This window comes from Acinonyx jubatus, chromosome A1, assembly GCF_027475565.1.
Source record: "Acinonyx jubatus isolate Ajub_Pintada_27869175 chromosome A1, VMU_Ajub_asm_v1.0, whole genome shotgun sequence".
Lineage (NCBI taxonomy): Eukaryota > Metazoa > Chordata > Mammalia > Carnivora > Felidae > Acinonyx > Acinonyx jubatus.
In genome coordinates, this window is record NC_069380.1 from 154,436,363 (window position 1) to 154,461,583 (window position 25,221).

General features: G+C 35.5%; 1 protein-coding gene across 5 annotated transcripts in view; it reads right to left on the reverse strand.

The window, feature by feature from the left end:
• KIAA0825 (KIAA0825 ortholog) overlaps positions 1-25,221 on the reverse strand; it is a 382,909-nt gene that overhangs the window by 326,562 nt on the left and 31,126 nt on the right. For all 5 annotated transcript variants that reach the window (XM_027037906.2, XM_053221670.1, XM_027037922.2 and 2 more), the window contains one exon: positions 9,618-9,749. In XM_027037906.2, coding sequence (XP_026893707.1) covers positions 9,618-9,748 — 131 coding nt within the window. In that variant the 5' untranslated portion in view covers position 9,749. The remainder of the gene's footprint in view (positions 1-9,617; positions 9,750-25,221) is intronic.

A 25,221-nucleotide genomic window follows, 5' to 3' on the forward strand; every position in this document is an offset into this window, starting at 1 on the left:
AATATGCAATATTCTTTTTTAGAAGATATCTGTGGTGGTTTTCTCATTCAACATTCACCCCTGGGTACCCTGAGTGTAAAAATTACTTATTGAATGAAGACATGTTCGATCAACATTAAGTGAATGCTGAATATGTGGCAGGCACTGTGATATATACTTGGAATCCAAATGTGAATAAGACAGGGTCCCATCTCTAAAGGAATTCTGTCTAATGAGAGAGACAGACCTGTAAATAAATAACTTCATTACAGTAAGACTTGATAAGAGGTGTGTACAGTGCTAAGGGACTACACAGGAGGCAGCTGCTAAATGTGCCTTGAAAGGTATAGAAAACTTATAGAAAAGGAAATTATATGCAAGGATATTGATGCTTTAAGAAAATTAATGGGGGGCGCCTGGGTGGCTCAGTCGCTTAAGTGACTGCCTTCAGCTCAGGTCATGATCTTGTGGTTCATGAGTTTGAGTCCCACGTCAGGCTCTGTGCTGACAGCTCAGAGCCTGGAGCCTGCTTCGGATTCTGTGTCTCCCTCTCTCTCTGCCTCTCCCCTGCTTGCACTCTATCTTTCTCTCTCTCAAAATTAAATAAACATTAAAAAAAATTTTTTTAAAGAAAAAAGAAAACTAATGGGATCACTGTTCTTAGAATTCCCTGACATCTGACCCCTGAGAATTTAGTGATCATCTAACTTTATTGCCATGTCACTTAAAAACAATGTTTATTTGGATAATGAAAAATAGTTTATTTTTATGGTCACAACTATATTTATGTATGCATGTAGGTGTGTATCCTCCTTCCAAAAAAGGACTGAGATGTCTTACAGTTAGACAGCATTGAATAACAAAAGTGTAAGAGCCTATTAATATCAGGCTGGTATAGGTGAGGATAGGGAGAGGAACTGAGAAAAAGAGAAGAGAATATTTATGACATAAAATCTAGAAACTTTATTGTAAAAGTTCTTTCAAGATTTAAAACACAGAGTTTTTATTATTCAACCACATAATAATTCAAAGGAAAAAAAAAGTATGTTCCATTGGGGAAAATTATGACAATGTTTTTGATGTAAAGGTTGTAGAAAACATTTTGGTATGCTTTCATGGAAAGCTAGAATTTCTATTTTTATTTTTAAAATCAGAGTAGAGGTGTCATGGTAGAGATTAAGATTTTTACAGTAAGAGAAATCTAAACATTAAAAAAATTCATTTCATGTTTTTAATGCTCTTGTTTATACTGTTTACCCACAACATAAATTCAGTCTAAAGAAAAGACTTTTTCAATCTATCACATGTTTAAAAGCACAAATAGTTATGAGATAAACAGTTTTCCAGTTTTTAGCTAAGTCCAATTTATCTAACTAGATTAGTAAAATTCCTAGGAATTAATAAGTAATTAATAGGGAAGAGGGCTGATATATAAAAATTAGTAATTAAACTATAAGCCAGCCATAAAAAAAAGCTTATTTTCCTGAAACAAACGTATTTTGGGATAGTACTTTCTAAAAGGTTGAGAAAAGGATTCATAAAACTATTTTAATGGCTAAAAAGTATAGTAAGAAATTAAACATCTGTGCCAAACTGTCTTTTATTTCAAAGAGATTCTGGTCATTTCAAAATGTCTTAAGTATAGTTGCAAGGAAAAAACATCCTCAACACCAAATCCTGTTAACACTATCTGTTTAAATCTTTCTTAAATGTATCCTCCCCTTTCAATTCTTACTGTGAAAGACTGGGTTCAGTTTCTTTTTATCTCTCATCTGAAATATACAAATAACCTCCCAAGATTCCTGTTGTTATGTTCAGTTATTCTATGAGGAATGTAGGAAGAAAGAAACTTTTGGGGTGCCTGGGTGGCTCAGTCAGATGAGCATCTGACTCTTAGTTTTGGCTCAGGTCATGATCTCGCAGTTTGTCGGTTCGAGCCCTGCATTGGGCTCTGTGCTGACAGAGCCTGCTTGGGATTCTCTCTCTCCCTCTCTCTCTGTCCCTGCCCTTTTCTCTCTCTCTCTCTCTCTCTCTCTCTCAAAATGAATAAACTGTAAAAAACAAAGAAAGAAACTTTTGAGTTAGGATGCTCTGTTATTTATTGCTTTATATCACTAATCCTCCCAACAGCAATTTAGAGAGGCTCTTGCATGGTTCAGACAGCTTCAAGAAAGTTCACACCTAGTGTAGGGGTTATGCCAATCTAAAGTCTACAGCATTTTCAAAAAATTTCAAATGTGAAATACTCCCCCAGCTTCTAATCAATGGCAGAGTCATCCTGGGAGTACAAGAGTAAGCTGGAAATGATCGGAGTCAGCCTGGCATTAGATCCCAAAGCACATCTTTTTTTTCCTCTCTCTTAAATTTACATCTAACTTGGGGGGTGCCTGGGTGGCTCAGTTGGATAAGCGTTGGACTCTTGATATCAGCTCAGGTCATGATCTCAAGGTTGTGAGACTAGACTACATCTTTATTTCCATTGCCTGGATAAATGCAATCATTGTGCTGGACAACAGGTTTGACTGGAAGTTACAAGTGAGGGTTTAACAACATCCATGTAGGAAGGCACATACAGCATGCATTGTTCTATACTGCCTCTGGGAAAGAAGACAGTTTTAGCATTGCTGGAGAACAATTTTTCAACAGCTAAGTGTACAACTTCTAAGAAATCATCTTGTAGATAAACTCTCATAATGAAGGAAGAATGTACATATGCATGCATGTGTGAAGTAAAGGCAGAGAGACTGCAAAGAATGTAACGTTCATCAAGAAGGAACTGGCTTGGGGTGCCTGGGTGGCTCAGTCGGTTAAACATCTGACTCGACTTTGGCTCAGGTCCTGATCTCACGGTGTGAATTTGAGCCCCATATTGGGGTCTGCACTGACAGGGCAGGGATACTCTCTCACCTCTCTCTACCTCTCTCTCAAAACAAAAACAAAAACAAAAAAACTTAAGAAAAAAGAGGGAAATGGCTTAATAAGTTGATGCACACCTAAATGAGTGAAATCTAAAAGATGAGGTAAAATTATATGGAGAGATTTAAAAAATGTATTAAGTAAAAAAAAAAATCTAACTATAGTACATCATATAGTTCCCATTTGTATAAAAAGGTAAAGTATGTTTGGGTGCATGCATACATATGCAGAGACTACTTCTGGATAGTTTTATAATAATTTAACCATATAGGTTACTTCTGAATAACCATATAGGTTACGAGGGTCAGAGCCTACCCTTCTGTACTGAACTTTTCCTCATATATGCCTTTCTCTGCTGTCTGAAATCTTCCATGAGTCATACTCATGTATGTATTTTCAAATACATAATGGAAAAGAAAACTAGCATGTGATGACAGCATCTTCTATCACATACTACTCATCTAGCCTCACACTAGTTAAAGATAAAGCAAACACAATAGATGCCTAATTGACTGTGTTCTAGCCTACTTTGTGCCAGGACTATTTAAGGCAGTGTTGAGCAGCTGAAGTCTTTAATGTTTATTTATTTATTTTGAGAGAAAAAGAGAGCGTGAGCAAGGGAGGGGCAGAGGGAGAGAGGGAGAGAAAGAATTCCAAGCAGGCTCTTCAATGTCAGCATGGAGCCTGACACGGGGCCAAACTCACAAACTGTGGTATTATGACCTGAGCCAAAACCAAGAGTTGGATGCTTAACTGACTGAGCCACCCAGATGCCCTGAGCACTTGAAGTCTTTAAAGTAGAGATGAAGGAAGTAATAATCCCAGTTTCCAAATCCCCCAATCCACCCCTCAGCTCCCTTACCATCCCAAAGAAAAATATTTAGTCTAGACATTCTAAAATTAGGACTGTAATTAACAAAGGCTGTGTTGTGTTAGTGGGACTCTTTATTTTTTTAAAAATATATATTTTTAAGGTTTATTTGAGAGAGAGAGTGTGTGTGTGAGAGTGAGCAGGGGAGGGGCAGAGAGAGAGGGAGAGACAGAATCCCAAGAAGGCTCCACTGTCAGCACAGCACCTGATGCAGGGCTCAAACTTGGAAACTCACGAATGACGAGATCATGACCTGAGCTGAAATCAAGAGTTGGATGCTTAACTGACTGAGCCACACAGGTGTCCTTCTTTTTATTTTTTTAAAAGTTTCTTTGTTTGTTTATGTAAGTAAGTAAGTAAACTCTACACCCAACATGGGGCTCGAACTCAAGACCCCAAGATCAAGTCACATGTTCCTCTGACTGATCCTGCCAGGTGCCCCTGATAGTGACTCTTTTTAGACAAAGTGTTGACTCTGCTGAATCCCTGACTAGGCGCTTTCCAGGGAAAACTGGCAGGGTTGGGTTAGATCTCAGGGCATGGATCTAACAGGAAAGATGAGCCAGCCACAGCAGTCACATCTCATTACCATGGCTCAGTTCTCTTTTGGTATCTCTGTCCTATTCTTTCCCTCAGAGGTGGGCCAGGTCTTCACCAGGCACCCCTGATTCTTAGCTCAAGAGGACTTGACTCCTAGTGGCCAATTAACTACCTTTCTCCCTGAGAAACAGGGGCCTAACTATTGTTGGCTCAATCTTATTGTTGGATGGATATTTAGTATACTATTGTTCTATTTTTGTTATCATAACAACTTACAAACAAGCAGACACTTGCTTCCTGCTATTTCCCATGGAAAGATAATGACAATAATAATCCTTAAAAATATCTTAACTTTGGGGCACCTGGGTGGCTCAGTCCGTTAAGTGTCCAACTTCTGCTCAGATCATGATCTCGTGGTTCATGGATTCGAGCCCTGCATTGGGCTCTGTGCTGACAGCTCAGAGCCTGGAGCCTGCTTCAGATTCTGTGTCTCCCTCTGTCTCTCTCTGCCCTTCTACTGCTCACACTCTATCTGTCTCTCTCTCTCAAAAATAACATTAACAAAAATAAAAAGAAATCATCAAATAAAAATCCGTTGTTGCCTTATACATTCTGGACCAAGAGCAGGTGAAGCTAACACACATAAAAATAAAAGTTACACTTTTTAAAAATGTCAAACACTTAAAACCCATGTGTTGCTTGAAAGGATCACTTAATCATCTGATGAGCTACTTTACCTTACCTAAAGCAGAGGTCTAAGGGCAGTATTGCAGGCACACAACACAGGACTATGCAAAAAAGAGTTAGGAAAACCACAGACATTCAAATAAGGAGCTAACAGAGAAAAAAACGAGGGAAGAAAGCAGGTCCACAAGCCACCATGAAACATGGCTCATCTTTCCTGTCTTCTCGCCTATCTCCACTTCTACCTGCACACATCACTAGACTTTAGGTTGAGAGCTTCAGTAGGAGGACCAGATAAATTTAAAAAGCAGCAAATGTAAATGGAGTCATGGAAAGTTTAGGTTACAGAGCTGAGGCCCAGGATGCTGTTTGCCTGGAGGCATTATTCATTCTGAGAAGGACAAGAGCCCCAATGGGGGAAACTGAAAATGCCTATTTAAGTCTCACTCTAGGTTCATGGATAGATGGGGAAAGCTTTCGGGTTTCTTTCCATGTAGCCTAGTCTTGTGGAGTAATTTAGGAGAAGAGGTACAGATTCTGTCAGACGAATACATGAGAATAGAGAAACACATGAGAGAAGTACAAACACTAAACTTAAAAAAGGAGTATGTATATATTAGTATCCCGTTTTTTTCCTAAGTAAGTGCCAAAATACTGCCACAAATAGTAATAGTACAGTGTATGAAATGACTAATTTTCACTTTATCTGATTTGCTATGGCCATGAAATATATTAACGTGAACATGTGTGTCCACTGGCAGATTTGTGGTTCTATCATGACAAGCCCAATGTTGACAGCTTATTTGAAGATTTCTTTTGGTTATCTTTCAGAACTTTAGGCCATCGTGTGGAAAACTTCCCCCCAAGTCTTCATATATAAATATAAAAAAATTAAGCATTATGTGGAAAATAAATGTAATGTATGGAATATGTATCCTCTGTAAATAAGCATGACTAAATTTACAGAAACCATGTATCTAATGTCCTGTCACAATTTAAAGTTAATGCTCTGCACCCCGCAGGCCTCTCCTGGATTAAGGCAAATATTATCTATGATAACACTTCTTGTTGTTTTTGTAGGTAAAACTTAGGTCTTGAAGGACACACAAAGACCTTCTATATTTAGAAAACAGAAAGGTAAAATAAACTTTTAATGATAAAATTGTATCTATCCAACTGAAAGTTAAGAGGAAAAAAAATATCCTTGTGATTCCAATAAAACTTCTACTCTTCAGTATCTTTTTCAACTATTAAGATCCATTTAGCTCAAAAAATATTTCAGTGACGTGCAGTTTTCAGTTACTGAGCTAATGTGAGTACAACATTCATAGTATTCCTCTTTGGCAAGTTACTTACCTTCTTGTTACCAATTTTGATATGTGTTAAAAGTAAATAATTTGCGATCACTGATTTCCACAGTCAGACTTAAGAGTCACCTAGCTCTGACTTGAATGGAAATGATGATGTAGAAGAGAAAATGGCCTGAGAGAATGACAGCCTCTCTTGAAGGGCAGGTGAAGGTTCACTGACCCCTGGGCACTCTACTCCATTCTGGTGAATCACTGCTTTGGGGAAACAAAAGACCCTGTGGCTCGTAAAACCTGATGATATTAAGAAGAGGGAAGGATTTTATACTTAGAATTCAGGGTCACTGCTAGAAACACAACTTTAAAAATTCAAGGGTAAGGAAAAATACCATATTTAAAAATGAATTACTTGTGTTTTTTCCTTTAAAAAGTATCTGGTAAACCCATATCATACAGATGTTCATTACTTATTCAATGTACACCATTGAGAGATAAATAGAACTGTTAGAATACAAAAATGCCAAGGGTAATTCAACTACTGCAGTGTAAGTGTGGCATAACTGATTCGTCATGACATACAATTTTCTAAAAGCTATTCTGTTAGAAGGCAATAAATGAGTGCATAAATGATTTACATTCTTCTGAGCCATGGTTATTATTCAGTATTTTATTCTAAAAAATATATACACCCTATACTATTATGTTTATTCTCTAGAGTATAATAAAAACATAATTGAATTTGATGAAAAATAGACTTTATTCTAAATGTAGCATACAGCACATATAGCTACTCCCTTATTTTATCCCTTGTGAAGATCAATGGTCACTTGAGGTGGTTCTGTTCTAGGTTTGTTTTAATATATGGGCAATAAAATATTTTTAATTTAAAAATTATATCCTTATATTCCATGTCATATTTCCTTTTTAATAACATGAGTTTTGACCTAAATAACAACTTATGAATGCAAAATACAATATTTTAATCACTGTTTTACTTCTGAGCATGATTTCTTATTGACCAGGTAGGGCAGGAAATTAACTACAGATGGTATAGCAAATAAAAATGAAGCATTCTATAACAAAAGCATCAGAGTTCAGTGATTTGTTTTATTTTGAAAAAGCCTAAATGCTATTATGAAAAAAGGTTACCTTTTAAAAATTATTTAAAATTTGTTTCAATATAACCATCTCTGGAATTTAGATAAATTACTTACACATATATTTAAGCTAATACTATTTTCATTTATAAGTTTCTTTGGGTTAAAAACTGTGCCATAAAATATCCAAATATATAATATATAAATTACATAATATGTAATTATACTAAAGTTTAACACAGTTATTTTATATTTATATACAAATTATAATACACACTCTATAGTATGGTTAAATCATACATATATGCTATCTTTAAAAAAACTATACATAAACACATACACATATATATGTGTGTATGCATATATATATACACACATATAGATGTATGTATATACGTATATATGTATATATATTGTAAGGGCAATGCAAATTAAAAACAAAAGGCTTAATTCTCTCTGTTGAAAATAAGGGAATGGATTTCCCTCTCTTCCTTTTACTTATTTATCTTTGAAATTTATAATTTTAAGTATTTTTTCATCTCTTTGAAATATATCCCTTAGAAGACTAGATTAGATCTTTTGTCAGCTTTCTCAACCAGGACTATCTCAAGAACCTGGAAGCCATCTTTTCCAAATGCAAACACCAAGCGCAATGGCTCCTGGCTCTAGTTCCTGATGAAGGGCAAGGACTAACTTCAGTGGTTGCTTTGTTCCAACCTGCAAAATCACTCTGTCCTAAAGATATGAGAAGTGTGTTTGTCTTCAGGATAAAGACAATTAGCTAACGAAGGTATCCTCTAACACAGGTAAAATTAGGATGAACTATGCGTGAAAAAATATGCTGCCATGCCAAATCCTCTACGTGAGGACTAGCTACTGTTTATCTTGAAAACATGTTTGTTATGGATTGCATCTACCAGGTTATATGAAGGGGTGCGATGCCCAGCTCTGACTTGCCAATCTCTTAGCAGACAGCCTGTGATATGCAACGCATTCTGGTTTAATGCCTGTTGAATAACAGAGTGTTTTTATTCTCTTCTGCCTTTGTAGAGGGAATGTCTGGGATGGGAGATTTTGGTTTTAATTATAATTCCCCCAAAATATGCTTTCTTCTGAATTTAAGTTATTTATGCCCTTTGTTATGACAAAAAATAGACTGCATTCGTATATAAAACATGAAAAAAAATCATTGATAGGAACATTTCACTTGCTTGGTTCGGTTTTTTGGACAATTCAATATTAACTATAGCTTAAATTTTAAAAAAGGAAATACTATGTCTCATTCTATATTAGAAATTTGTACTGTGGTTTGCATATTTATAACCTACATGAGGTGAATTATTAGAACCTTTGACCAAAAGGATCCAAATAGGTGAACTGATTCTAGGACCCAAAACACATATAAAGACAAAGTCTCTTCCATCTAATGGCAAACTGCTTAACTGTCCCATTACTCCTAATGTTTGGTAGCACTAACTTTTGGAGTAGGTGATAAAGATTAATCTTGCAGAGCAACTCTCTATGGAGTCTCTGGCCTTCCACGTGGGAAGGTGACTTATAATGACAAATGTTACATAAAAATAATACATTTTTTTTTTTTTTTGGTCTCTTTCAACAACTCAAGCAATGCATGGCCTTATACTACCATTTTAATACTGTAATTTGAAATTTTTAATTTCTGTGCTTATCTATCAAGTGAAGCTGCTTAACTCTAAACATATTAATGAAAATCCAGGTCATCAATATTGGCAAACTCTAAGAAAACATTAGTAGAAATTAAAAAAACTTTAATGTACCTATTTGAAGGCAGTGCCTAAATTTTTGAGTCACATTTGCTTAAAAAAATTTTTTTAAATTTACTTTTGAGAGAGTGTTGCATGTGTGGGGAAAGGCAGAGACAGGGAAGCAGAGGTTAGTAGGCAGGCTCCACACTGATAGCACAGAGCCTGATGTGGGACTCGAACCTCATGAACCAGGAGATCATGACCTGAGCCAAAGACGGACGGACGCTTAAAGGACTGAGCCACCCAGGAACCCCTTGAGTCTTAAAGTACTAATAATGTTAAATTCTAGGGAAGAGGGTTTAATCAATTTTTTCCAAGAAAATTAATAATATGAAAACCTAAAATGATCTAAGAGTAGAAAACACTGAAACTAGACCAGGTAAAGTTTGTGTAAATGAAACATGAAACCAACTAGTTTTAAATAATTAACAATATTTACCTTGTAGCATTTTGTTCTATCTTTTCATCAATGTCACTGAAGATCTGCTTAAACTCCAAGTCTCCAGGAAGTGAATTTAACAAACAATGTAGGTCAAAAGAAGTATGGGAATATTTATCTCCCCAATCCATTCTGTGGAATAAGAATAAAAAGCATGTCACATCCTCAAAAATAAAGAAAAAAAAAAAAACCTCAAGTTGTGATCCTAAACCAAAAATAATAATTCTCATTTATAGGTAAAATGAAATACAGCAGTAAGAAAACTAGGGTATTGTTAAACTAGGTATAGAGTGCTTTGTTATTTAATTTGCATGAGGTGTGACCCGATTTTCACACTTCTCTATGGTTTGAAAGCTGAACAAAACCGCACCCCTCAGAGAGTACTCAAGCATCCTGCTGCTTCTCACTGTAACCAAGAGCTGCAAAGGTGATCCCAAACCACATAGACCACTGTGAACAAGGGTGGCGGCAACAAGAATTCAACACCTTCCCTCCACCCTTGTCAACACACTGACCTGGAAATTGTAACTTCCAAATTTCAAAGTGTCATCCCATACCCCTTATTTATATGTGAAGAAGGCAGAATTTTCCTTGAATTCCTCTATCACCTCTGTCAACCTAAGTACTTATAACTGACTAAAACTTACATATTCTACTCTTCCTAGAGAGACATGCATTTTCCCACTATCAAATCATTCATTCAGTCAGTGCATATATATTCTTGAATGTTTGATATGTAAAAGGCACTGCTGTGGAAGCTGGGGATACAATTGCAACAAGTCAAAGTCTCTGTCCTCATGGAGTTTTTATCTCATTTAAGAACACATAAGCAGGTATACTTTATAAAAGATCACATGGTGAGAAGTGCTGTGAATACAAGAAAGCGGGGCAATGGAACAGACTAAAAATGATGGAGATGGGGTAGAATGTGATCTATTTTATTTAGGGATATGTTATTTTTGGATATAAAGTAGTGCTTATAAAGTACATAATGACTAACGGTATAAATGAAATGAGAAATTTAAATTATAAGAAATATACACGGAATAAATATTAACAAGAAAAAGGATTGGGGAATGTGGTTTTATTTCAGATAAACCCAAAATACTTGACAAATTGTCTAAAAAGTTTTGCAGAGGCTACAACACTAATGGACTTCCTCATCTTTAGTTATTTAATTGCAACAAATTCAGCTAATTCATTATCCAAAACAAAATAGCTGAATTTCACACAGGCATCATCTGGAACTTCAATGAGGTAGTCTTGGGATAAAGCTTTTATTTTTTGCACAGATTTTATTTTAAAAGGGAAACATCCAACTAAAACATTTTAATATAAAAGTCAGTGGCATCACAAGGTTTGTCATTTGTAAACTCAATTAGTCCCAATACAGAATAATCACAGAAATGTCATTCTAAAATACATAAATTCTCATGTATTTAGATCCTCTTTTTAAAATATTTTGCAGTAAAAGGTATAGAACACCATATATTCACCAGAAATGATATATCTTTAGGGTACCAAAACCTCAGTTTTTCCATATAAGCAGAGTCTGAGATCTTCTTACCTCCCTAGTCATTTCTAAATCCAATGGCCAATATTACTAATAATGAATTCAGCTTCTGTATTTGCATGTTTTTGGATCATTTTGGGTAGTTCAACTCTTCAGATGATGACTCATTCAAAAACTGTTGCAAGAAAATAAAATTTCGCTTTTGCAGTGAAAAAATTTGATCGGCTGAGGGTCTGTAGAAAGCTCAAACTTAGTAAACACTTTGGAACTAGCTTCTCTAACAGAACCAGTTATATATCAATACTCTGCTAAGACTTGTCTTATCAATACTAGAAAGTCTCATAAGCTCAGATTCTACATATTTAAAACATAAGAAAATAGGCATAGAGATCAGTTTAAATATAACAGCAAAATAGCAATACGACTTGTTATATATCTACTGTGTACAAACATATACGTCATCTTCCTTAATTCTCATAATTCTACAAAATAGTTATTACCCTCATTTATAAGGGAAGGAACCTGGGCCCAGAGACATTAACTAACATGCCCATGTAGCAGCTACTTACTGTTAGAAGTAGAATTTGAACTGGATCTATTTGGTTCTAAATTTTAAGACTGCCTCATCTCTTGAGAAATGAATCACTTACTGCATACAGAGTAGTTTTGCAGAAATATTTTTTTTTTAAATTTTTATTTATTTTTGAGACAGAGAGAGACAGAGCATGAACGGGGTAGTGTCAGAGAGAGAGGGAGGCACAGAATCTGAAACAAGCTCCAGGCTCTGAGCTGTCAGCACAGAGCCCGACTCTGGGATCGAACTCAAGGACCACGAGATCACGACCTGAGCTGAAGTCGGACGCTCAACCAACTGAGCCACTCCGTCGCCCCAGAAATATTTTTTTAAAGATTATATATTTTTGAGAGGGACTGTGTGTGCACACACATGCATGAGCAGAAGGGAAGAGAGAGAGGGAGAGAGAGAATCCGGAGCAGGCTCGTCATTGTTAGCACACAGCCGGATGCGGACATCAGTCTCACAAACCCTGAGATCATGACCTGAGCTGGAACAAAGAGTGGGATGTTTAACCAGCTGAGCCGCCCAGGCGCCCCACAGTTCTGTGGAAATATTAACCAATATGCTAAAATGGTTATCCCTGGGGGCGCCTGGGTGGCTCAGTCGGTTAAGCGTCCGACTTCGGCTGGGGTGATGATCTCGCGGTTCGTCAGTTCAAGCCCCGCGTCAGGCTCTGTGCTGATGGCTCAGAGCCTGGAGCCTGTTTCCGATTCTGTGTCTCCCTCTCTCTCTGACCCTCCCCCGTTCATGCTCTGTCTCTCTCTGTCTCAAAAACAAATAAACGTTAAAAAAATTTTTTTAAATAAAAAAATAAATAAAAAAAATAAAATGGCTATCCCTGGATATTTTGACTACTGTTGATATTTATTTTCTTTATACTTAGCATTTTCCTATATTTCTGCAGTGAGTACTTTTATACACGTTAAAAAGCAAAATTCAACCAAGTGAATGTGAAGATCTAATTGGCTTTGCTAAACTATTCATGAGTCAGGCAGCACTTTATCTAGCAAAAAGAGAGGCACTCCCGGGAGGTGTGAAAAATGAAGGGTTTTTATAGAGGAGGGTGGGGACATAAGAATTATTAACAAAAGCAGTGTGTTGTTCCAGACAAGGCTGTTTTCTAGGGGAAAAAGTATGAGGTCTTATCATGCAGAATACCTCATCTTTCTCTAGAGGATAGAGAGGACTCAAGTGGCAGACTTATTGGCATTGATGGAAAGGAAAATTTCCTGAATAACTAGGTAAGGCCATATTTCTGGTGGAAGGTGAAAATGCAATTAGATTGGATATTAAGCTCCAGTTTGGGAACTTGGTCTGAGCGACACCTTTTTGGGCCTGTGTTTTTCCTTTTTGTTAAAACATATATAATGAAGACAAATACTTTAAAAAGAAATTATGCCTGCTCTCATGGAGCTTTTGATCTTACATTTTGTCTTCATTTGAAACCTCTTCGAACCTTAAAACCTCTCTTGCCAATTTGAATTCATCATTACTCTCAAAATCAAATTCAAAACTTACATAATCCCTAAATATCTCTTGACTACCATTTCACTAAACTTTTTGTATTATTTTGTGGTATTTGTGCTTGCAAATGCTGTTAAAGGAAAATGTGCTGTTCTGTGCTATGTTGGTATTAAATGTATGTTATGTCTTTCATTGAAATGGAGTAAAACAATAATGGGCTGAAACATGTTGAGCATTCAGATGGGGTTGGTGACATCATTTTGAAGGATTCCCGATACAGAGTTGTGTGACTTTTCTCTATCTAACCTCAGTAGATAAGTTAATCAATAAATACAAATAATACATTAAAGAAGTGCCACTTGGTAACAACAGGGTACCAGAATGATGATGGTTCAGAATTTTCATGTGACCACCATAGATCTTTGATGCTTCTGTATTTAAGATATGGTTCCATGGTCATGAAAGACAAGAGAAGCAAGAATGACATTTATAGGTAAAGAGAGAGCAAGGATAAGAGAGAAAACTTGATTGGCAAAATAGAACAAATAGGATGAGAAAATTAACCTGAACAAATAGAGATGCACAGGACCAACAGAAGAAATAAATTAAAAAGGGAGAGTAGCCTGTGTAAGTGATGCTACAAAGTGTGAATTTAAAGGTTTTCTCAATGAAATGGCAGTGATCCCTGCAGGAATGTGGTGACAAAAAAGGACTGAATGGGCATGAGCACAGACACCAGACCTCCCATGTCCTTTCAAGCACTCTGCGTGTCCACCGTGTGACACTGTGCCGGGGCATCATGAGGGTATCATGAAAGGGAGAATGACAGTCTCTCCTCTAAAGGAGCAGAGACAGTTAAAACATAAGACAATAAACAAGGGAGCCAGTAGAAAGAGCACTCTATTCTCTAAGTAAGACATAACTAAGTAGGACCTCAACAACAAAAAAGTGAATTATTAAGGGACTAATGTAACTTGACAAATACCTCACTGGTATTTCAGAAACATAGACCAACCTTTAAAAAATTTAGGGGGAGGGGCGCCTGGGTGGCTCAGCTGGGTGAGCATCCAACTCTTGATTTTGGCTCAGGTCATGATCTCCCAGTTTGTGAGTTTGAGTCCCACATTGGGCTCTGTGCTGACAGTGCAGAACCTCCTTGGGATTCTCTCTCTCTCCCTTTCTCTCTCTCTGCCCTGAGCCCACTCACTTGTGCTCTCTCTCTCTCAAAATAAATTTTAAAAAATTTAAAAAATTATAGGTGGAAAAAGGAAGAGACTGTGAAGCTGTGTAGCTTAACCTAATTCAAGATCAATCAAAAATGGGAGCTGAAACTTTTTAAAGTATGCTTTCTTTTTGAAATTGTCATTCCACAGTACTATTTTTAAATATTCATTTTCCTGTAATGTTTCTGATCATTTTTGGCATAAGATTAAAAAACCAGTGCTTAATATTTCAAACAAGTATTAACAGCCAATCTAATATTAATTATTGCCTTTTAAAAATGAGTAATGTTTGAAGAATTATATCTGAGCCAAACATCTGTAGATCAAGTTTCAGCCATAGGCAAATTATAGCAGTTGAGCTATAAATTCCTAAGAACAGTGACTACAATAAAATATGTACATATTATAAGCACAGCCAGAAAACATTAAAATAAGGCAATAAAAAAAATCAAACCTCATGTGATCAAAAGAAAGTCCACGAAAGTAATTTCGGAATCTTGTCTTTTACCATATTTTAAAACAATACTTTCTAACCTAGGGTCTCTTTTTCATTATTTAAACACATATGATTAGAATCCTCATTTTATCCTTTTTTTTTTTTTCTGTTTCTTCAAGAATAAAAATCCAGAGTGTCATTTTTTTTTGTGTAACCAAACAAATGCATGTTTTCTCATGCATACACTTTTCTCAACTATACACTTTTAAAAAAGTGAAAGAAGAAAACCCAACCAGTGGGAAGAAATCTACACTGAAAATGAGTTAGTAAAGCAGAAACTGTAGGACCATGTGATTTCTCCTCTGTGGAAAAGTCCAGTGAGGAAGGTCAGATGCCTGAGATTCTCAGCCTAAACTGTGGACTTAATGTGTCTACCACCTCTACTTTACCTGAAGTCCTACTGTCTAGCCTAAAAAAAACACTTTTAATCAGCATGGTAAGGAAATATTTTCATTAATTAAAAATTTATGTTCCACATTTAATTAAACAAATTTCAAAACGTTACACTATACTAAAACACATTTAACTCTAAACACCATTGAATCAAAGAATGAGTAGGTTTGAGTTCAGATCCTCATTCTGTTAATGACTTTGAGTAAGACACTTGATCTCTCAAGAGGGAGAGCTCACATTCCTCATTTATAAAATGAGATGGATGGATTTATTAGGCTCTGAGATTTCCTCTGGCTATAAATTTGTTGTATTCTTTAAGGAACAGAAGGAGTAGGACATATTTCTAACTCCCCCCCCCCACCCCCCGCCCATTAACTCTTCCAATGGAGTACTTTACTCATTAATACCATCATTTTTCTTATATCATGCACTCAAAGCCATTTTAAATGATTTCCTTTGCCCTTTCCCAGGACTGTTACATGAAAGGCTTATGCAGAATCTGGGGCATCTGGGTGGCTCGGTTGGTTGAGCTGCTGGCTCTTGATTTCGGCTCAGGTCATGACCCCAGGGTCATGGGATTGAGCACCTCATCAGGCTCTGTGCTGAGCATGGAACCCACTTAAGATTCTCTCCCTCTTAATATGTTCTCCCTCTTCCCCACTTGTGCTCTCTTGCTCACTCTCTCTAAAAAAAGAAAAAGAAAAGAAAAAGCTTATGTGGAATCTATAGTTGAGCAAGAAATAATATGAGAAAAGAGGAAATGTGAGGCAGCAAGATACTCTTTCATGGTAATAGGTAGATACCCAGTACTAATGTTTTACCCACCACCCCCTAGCTTCCTAAAATATACTAAGAAGCAGCGAGTGCATGTTTCTGGGCTTCTCTGACTTGGCACACTCTTCACTCAACAAAAGATGTGTGAGATCAACTGACCCTGGACATTATGCCTCCACAAGGAACAGGGTGACATACCTTCACAGACATCATGTGTCCCTCACCTATTATTCTTTGTATTCTTTATATTCTTTGTATTATTTGTTGTATTGCTGGTTCAGGTTGAGTTGTTGGTTTAATAAAAGTAGCAGAGTGAAAATAAACTCTGACTAGGTCATCTTTTTTTTTTTTTTTTTTAAAGTAGGCTCCATGTGGGTCCTGAACTCAAGACCCCAAGATCAAGACCAGAGCTGAGATCAAGAGTCAGATGCCCAACCGACTGAGCCACCCAGGTGCCCCCAGGTCATCTTTCTTAAATTCTGACCAGCCTTTTATTCCAGTCTGGCTCATTTTTACTTCTCCATCCATATCTAGTCACAAAGTAGTTCTCTGGATCATTCACAAAGTCTTGCCAATATTATATAATGCAAAATTTAACTTTCAATAAATCTTGAAAATTTTATGTAATTCAGTAAATTCATTCATTAAGACATGGATTAAAAGTATGATGGCTGAATAGTTATTTTTATGATAATTACAGCTAACTTTTATATAGCATTATATGGGCCATGCATTGTTCTAAGTATTTTATATATATGAACTCATTTATTTATTTTTTTTTAATTTTTTTTTCAACGTTTATTTATTTTTTGGAGAACAGAGAGAGACAGAGCATGAACGGGAGAGGGGCAGAGAGAGAGGGAGACACAGAATCGGAAACAGGCTCCAGGCTCTGAGCCATCAGCCCAGAGCCCGACGCGGGGCTCGAACTCACGGACCGCGAGATCGTGACCTGGCTGAAGTCGGACACTTAACCGACTGCGCCACCCAGGCGCCCCTATATATGAACTCATTTAATCCTTACCATGATTCTATGGGTCAGGTATTATTATAATCTCCATATTAAAGATACAGAAACTGAGGCACAGAGAGGTTTGTGAGTTGCCCAAGATCCCTTACATATGAAGTGGCAAAGCTGGGATTCAGAGTCCTTAATCACAATGCTATAAACTGCCTCTCTGTGTAGACTTCTACTTAAAAGAAAAAAAAATTACTATTTTACATCTTATATGTATTGACTTATTTACTGCCATATGTATTTGACAGCTATCCCTAAAATCACTATAAGTTTCCAAAAATAAATTTTTTAAGGCTAGATCTTCCCCTTACGATATTTCAAAGTCACTAGAAATTTATTTCTTTTCATCAATTACTGGAAATTGAAATTTTAATGTTTTAGCCTCTCCAAAGATTGAGAGACAACTAGGATGGATCTCAATTTGTTGATAGTCATTTAAGATTCCTTCTACATGAAACTCTTACATTAGGAAATACAGAACTTGATATTCCATTCCATTTATTTTCTCAACTCTCATCTATGTATTAGGACTTCCACCACAGACTGCTATAGTTTCTATTAATAATTGTGGAAATTCTGATTATTATAATTAAATGCATGAGAATATTAATATACATCCAATAAATACACATAGTAACATGCTATGGCTATTAAAATCCACCTTGATAAAATATAAAATACTTCATTGTAACTCCTCTATTAGTAATTTAAATATGTGCATGTATGAAGCAGAAATTGACAGGATCAGTCAGAATACACTATTGTAGCTTGACAAGCAAACAGAATTAACTGTCATATGTTTTACTCACCAAATCTGACATCGCTTTCTTTATTTTTCAATGTATTTCTCTTTGTAGAAAATATTTTCATTTTAATAACTCTATAATCTTCAATATGCAATCCTAGCCATCTCTTGCTTTAACACAACGGTGAAACCCAGATAATGTGAAATTTTAATCTCCACATTCTTTTATAACTTAGCACTCATGCATTTCACAGGACTTAAGAATTATAAAATTTTATATTTTTAGATTAGACCTAAATACAATCACAAATCATAGGGTTAAGGATTAACTAATGAAATTTCAAGCACAGTAAACGCTTTATTAATTTGGAAAGTAGTACATCTGCATTAGTAGAAAGTTTAAGTTATGGTATACTTTTAAAAAGGCAATTGTATTATCTCTCAACTAGGAATAACAAACATTGCTTATAAAATGCATCAATTACATTTTTAAGGAATTTTCTTTTAATAACTAGGTGAGAATGATTTAAACTTAGTATGCACTTTCTATCTAAATTGGTGCTTCTAAAGAATGTAGGTCTTTTTTTTTTTTTTTTTTTTTAGGTCTATTTATTTATGTATTTTTGAGAGAGAAAGAGAGCAGGGGATGGGAGAAAGAGGGAGAGAGAGAATCCTAAGCAGGGTCTGCACTGGCAGCGAAGAATCCAACACAGGGCTGAAACTCATGAATTGTGAGATCATGACCTGAGCCAAAACCAAGAGTTGGAGGCTCAACAGACTGAGCACCCAGGCACCCCTAAAGGATGTAGGTCTTACAGTATGTTCCAAGGGTTTTAGAATTTCTCCTAAAATGCTGTTAATAGTGTTAATTAGCAATTCATATTAATGTGATATTGTTCTCCTAAATTTTGGAATATTATTAACCTAACATTAATTTCATGAATAACTCTATCCACTGAAATACCGTTATGTCTTCTAGGACTTTGCTCCATCAGTTATCATTAACTAGTCCTGTATCATCAATATCCCTTTCAGCTGACTATAAACATGTTCCACTTTCTTGCTTTGTAGAAACAAAACCTTCCCTAGGGCCCCCTTCCATTCATAGCCCAACTTCAGCAAACAGCGTCCATAATCCCTAATCTTTTATCTCATCTCTCATTTACTTCTCAACTCAGAGCAATCTGATTTCTGTCTCTGTCCTTACACTGAAAGTGACTAAATATTTTTCAATTTCTATCATACTTAATCTCTGCACTAGTTTGGTAATGACAGCTACTCCTTCTGTAAGAGAGGATAAGTTGTCTCCTCTCTTGTCAATCTTCCAAAGTACAAGTACTAGTACAAAGTACTAGTTCTTTCCTTGCCTCTTACACATGTATTCACAGGCTCCCAGTAGAAGTCCCCAAATTAGGTAGCCAACCAGCTAAAATTTCTTTTTTTAAGCTGACAGACAATATATGGATAGGAAATGGTGGTCAATTTCTATGCTAGCATACCCAGCTTTCCTGGTCATAACTATCTGATCCAAGCTAGACATCTGACCCAAACTGAACCATCAGATGCAAATAAATTCTGAAAGTTGGAATGAAGGCAGGAATAGGGAACTACTTGGAGGTACACCATCCAAGTTAAATCCAGCCTCCCAAGTGAAGGTGCATAGATTTTTTTGGCTGAGGCCCTAGAATTGCCTAGTTTCTGTCCTTCTGGGACTGAAAGTTCATAAAGATTGTTTTTTTGGGTTTGTTTTGGTTTGGTTCTGTCAGATATACACAATAAATTTTCTCCCTGTCCTACTGAGAAACAGCCACTGTTTTTTTCTTTGCTTCAATTAACCAGACTATTTTATTAAACTAATAAACATATTTATTGGCTCCTCTCTCATCTCTGGCATTAAACACTGATATTCACCACAAGGTTTTCTCTAGAATTTACTTCTCATTTTAATTACTTCCCTATGCGTTCTTCATTCAAAGCTATTGCTTCTTTTTATGTAATTTTACCAGATTAAAGTATTTTAATTTTTAAAAATTTTATTTTTATTCACTGGATTTCATTCTCCTTGGATCGTAAAAAAAAAATCTATTCCTATTAGTTCTCATGTTGTAGTCTTCCCAAATATCCTTATTCCCCTTGCCTGACTCGGAAAAGGAAATATAGAAAATTTTCCTCCCTTTCCCTTTCAATCCATTTCAATCCTTATTCTACACTTTTTTTTTATTGAGTAACCTCATGCATCTATTATCTCTATGCTGAAAATTTAAAGTCTATATCTCTAAACCTAGTTTGTCCTCCAAAACCCCAAAAACTATTCCAAACACTTATTTGGCAATTCAACATTGCTGGTTCAAAGGTCCCTTAAACTCAACATGTCCAAAATATAATTCAAAATCTTTTCCTTACACTGCCTTCTCTTCCTAGATTACAGGGTCACTATCTACCTAATATCATTCCTTTTCCTTGCCCTATTAACTTAAATCAGGTGTCAGTAAACTAGAGCACAATCTGTTTTTTCTTTGACCAGCCAACTATGAATGGTTTTTACATTTCTCAAGAGTTGTAAAAATAAAAACAAACAAAAAGGATATGCTACAGTGGCCACATGTAGTCTATAAATCCCAAAATATTTACTATCTGGCCTTTAACAGAAAAAGTTTGCTAAACTCTGCCTTAAATGGTCACTAAATTCTTTGACCTTTTTTTCCCCTAATATAGTAAATGGTAACCAAATGCTCTCAAATTTGACTTCTCCCTCTATGTGCTTCCAGTGTCCTACCTATGGCATTATTTATTGCTGAAAAAAACAGAAAAACCTCCTATCTGGCCTCCAAGATTCACATCTTGTGCCTTCATAAGAAATATATATTTGGTCATTGCTCCTTGTCTCCCCTAGTTCCTTCCTTACTTTGTCCTATGCATCTCTTCCATGTGGCCATTCCTGAGTTGTAGCCTTTCTAAAAATATTGTAACCAGAACTGCAGCATTTTACTAAGTTCTGTGTGTTAGTCTAATGACCTATTGACCCTGAAGAGGGGACTGTGGAAACCCTCAAATTTGTAGTCAGCAGGGTGGAAGTAGACATCCCCTGGAGAGGTGTCACTTGATGTTCTCACATAAAGTGGGGACAGCCTTGCGGGACTGAGCCATTAACTTTGTGGGGTTTGTGTTAACCCCAGACAGTGTCAGAATTGAATTAAACTGAATTGTAGGACACTGAGTTGGGTTCCAACTTGCATATTGGCATTCAACTTATTGTTTTAAAAACCAAATCAGACAATTCATTACCGTGCTTAAATACCACTGTAGGTTTTGTACAATGCATAGGACAACCCAGGCTTTTTATCTTCTTTTATATATATAGTTCTTCATATTTAATTATATTTTTCTACCATAACTGTCCTTGATTAACAACTTGAAATAGCCTCCTGGCTATAAACTCCCTCTGCTAAGGATGTTTGCAGAAGAAATCATATTTATGGAACACATTTACTTCATCAATGTATATAATATTGTTTATAGGCCACATATAATTATAACATTTATTATCGTCAAACAAAGAAAATTGTGGCTTAAATCATTTTTTAAATGCTTTTTAACAACTTAAACCATTTTTTAAAAATTGTGAAGAGGTAAGAAAATATACTTGTGAAAAATCAGGATTTAACATTTAAGCTATCAAATAAAATTTAAATGTGGTAACTTAAAACCCTTTCCAGTTTCCATTTATGAAAAAAAGGAAATTAGATAAAAAGTGTCTCTAAGGACTCTTCTAGTTTTAAACTTCTATTATTTTGGTCATGTGATCCATTTCTCTAATATTTAATCTTCTGTTTTATTGCCTTTGCAGAATATGTTTTAATTCTATAGTACAATACAAGTATAATTTGTTGTTGGTTAAAGCGGATTCATATGAAATGACCTGAAAATCTATTTAAAAAGCAATCAGTGAAAGTACATATAGGATTTCTTCATGTTAAATCTGAAAATCCATCACTATACTCGCTTTTTACTTTATTTGCTGCTTAACATATCTCAACAGTGAATCTATCATATCAACATAGTCATCATGATCCAAGCTGCAAATAATAGAGAGTGTCAGTGTCAATTTTGCTTTCTCACACTTGCTTCCCTTCACTTCATCTGATTTTAATAATCCCTGTCAAACCACAAACAGTCCAAATTACCTTCATGACACAGAAGCTTTCAAGGAGCAGACAGAATCTCAACTTTCATTTAGCAACTACAAAAGAAAGCTGTCCAGCTGGACAAATATTATTTCCACACTTGACAGTCTCTACAGTTGAGCATGCATTTTAATTTTAACTAAACCTGCCAGGAGTTTGATATGAGCTTCTTGTTTTGTGTAGATTGACTCATGGGATTATCAGACCAATGACTGTAATTGTGATGAAAGAACCTAGCATTTTCTACTAAAAGATAAATCATATATCAAAGCTAATGGACCACAATGAACACATAAGACATATGTGAAGGCATACCTTATAGGAGGAAAACTACTTAAATTAGGTGTTTTAATCACTAACTTAAGTCTAAACATAAGAATACATTCTTTTTATTATTATTTTTTTAAAGTAGGCTCCATACCCAATTTAGGGCTTGTACTTACAACCCTGAGATTAAGTGTCACATGCTCTACCGATTGATATAGCCAGATGCCCCCAGAATACATTTTTGATAATAATTTTTAAAAGAAAATGCTAGGAAGTAAAAATAAAATGTAAAAAAAGTTAAAATTTTATCCATGGATATTATTGACAAACAGATTCTAAGAGTGAAATCAAGAGATTTTTTTGGGCTGATTCAATGAATAGTCAAATTTCTAGGAGAGGTTTATGCATCAAATTATTTAATAAAACTAATGTTCTTGACAAGACATTAAAAAAAGTCCAGTCTACACTGAGGCCTGCACAGGTCCCAACCTGTCTATGGTTTGGGGTTCATAACTGCCTCGTAAAGCAAAGCAGAGGGTTTGTCTTCTGGGAAGACAAAGTTGTGTTCTCCTCTGAAAAAGCCTCCTATATGGTTGGCTTTGGCATCCATCCCTAGAGAGACAGGGATTGGGACTTCATGAGTCTGGGTTTTCAACTGAGGCAGGAAGAGAATACAGTGCTCATAACCAGAAAATCTAGAGTCGGGTGTAGTCACAGAAGTGGATTCCTCAACAATAAAATAATAATAATAATAATAATAATAATAATAATATTTTTAAAAGTCCACTCTATACTAATCAATGTGCCCCTGTACAAAGTAAAACTCTGAAAAAAAGTTATAGTAAAAAGAAATAATAATACTAAGTTTGTAGAAAAGTATTAGAATAAAAGTTAGAGTGTAAAACTATACTAAAGAGCATTATACCTTGGAAGTTTAATTTATTGAATTTGAATCTGAAAGTTCCAAATGATAAGATATTTCTTGGACCATTTCCTGTCTAAGTTAGGCCTAAATTCCTCCTACAATTATTAGAACCTCACAATTGCCAGATGTCAAGTCTTCCCTCCAACCTGTCACACTTGGCATTAATCTTGGGTTCTCCCTTCTCCATAGGCCAAACCATTGCCTATTGGAGCCCTGTTCCTTTCCCAGTGCTATGTTGGACACCACAGCTGTGTCCTTTACTCATTTTCTTAATCTTCCTCTTGGTCAAATTAATTTCTATCCATGTCCTCTGCTACAACCTGTGTTTTGGAGCACCTGCTCTACCTATCTGACTTCATACTGGATAACTCCCTTGGATGTCCCACAGATACCTTAAACTCAACATGTCCCCAGACCATCTTATTATCTTCCCTCCGAAGTTTCCTTCTTCTCTTGAGGTCCCTATGATAGTTAACAGCCCCACTATCAACTCGGGTACTCATATCTGTGAGTGGGAGTCATTTTACACATTCTACCATTTTCTCATTAATCTCATAGCCAAATGATCAGTCTTCTCTTATATCTCCTACCCATCCATATCCTATTGTACCTGAATAGGTTCAAACTTCATAATTTCCCTCTAACTCATTCTCTATCCTCCCAAGAGAATGGTTTTTGTAAAACAGAGATAGAAATCGTTTATAGCAAGATTTTAAGTCCACGTGACTGGGAGAAAAATCATACTCTTAAGAGACAGAAAAATCAGAAGAACTTGTTAATTTGTAGAGGGAAATTTGGCAAGGAGGGGGGTCACCCAAACCAGGTCTTTTTTAGAATAAAAAAGGTACTGAAAATAATTAAAATTACATAATTTTTCAAATGTTGATTATTGACCAATTAAATGGTCTTACTTTATCTGCGGACCTACAATCTACATTAATAATTATATTCAAACACTACTTTCAAAAATTACATGCTTTCAGGGTACCTTGGTGGCTCATTCACTTAAGCATTCACCTACAGCTCAGGTCATGATCTCACAGTTCCTGAATTCAAGCTCCACATAGGGCTCTGCGCGGATAGTGCAGAGCCTGCTTGGGATTCTCTCTCTCTCCCTCTCTCTGCTCCTATGCCACTGACTCTCGCTCTCTCTTTCAAAATAAATAAATAAACTAAAAAAAACACATGCTTTCTAAAGAATTCTTGTATCTGTGATTAAAGTAAAAAGTTTGTTATTTGAATATTTAAAAAATATACATGATTCATTTCCATATACTTTAAATAATTTCTTAGCTATATCTGTCTCTCACAGATACTTTTCTGAGAAAAGTATTTTTTATGATTATATATTTTTTATATTTTTCTAAACTGCATTTTAGGGTTGGTAAATTGTAAATTGTTGATACCTGTATAGTCTCCCTCAGATGTTAAGTTACTTGGTAAATTTATTAAGTTCACAGCAAATTTTACTAAATGGAAAATATTCTCAGTTTGAATTTTTATTAATAAAATATATTAATACTTAGCCTAAATGTTCTTAAAGGTAGTGGTTTGGGCTCTTTGTATATATTTTTTTTCCTCCATGGAGACTATGATCAATAAACAAAACTCAAATACATATAAATTAAATTTCTGAAATTAAAAAAACCTCATTACATATTTATGATTAGTTTCAACGTTGTGCTAAACTTAGATGCTGCAGGCTTTCTCAGTTCAACTTTACTCTGAGCTAGAATATCAATTTATCCAATTAAAAATATAAACTCCATCAAAAGATGTTTCTTATTAGTCTGCATATTTCAAAACACAATTATGGAATTTCACAATTAAATCTTGTAGACCATTTGAGTTCTCATCATTTAACTTGTTCAGTCTTCCCTTTAATTTCATAGGGATACATTTCATGGTCTTCCTATTTATTTGTGAGCATTGGTTTCAATTCAATTCCCTAAATGCATCATATAAAATTGATTTTTTTTTTTTTGCCTACCATTTGTTGAACACTCTGATTAAAGATTTCATATA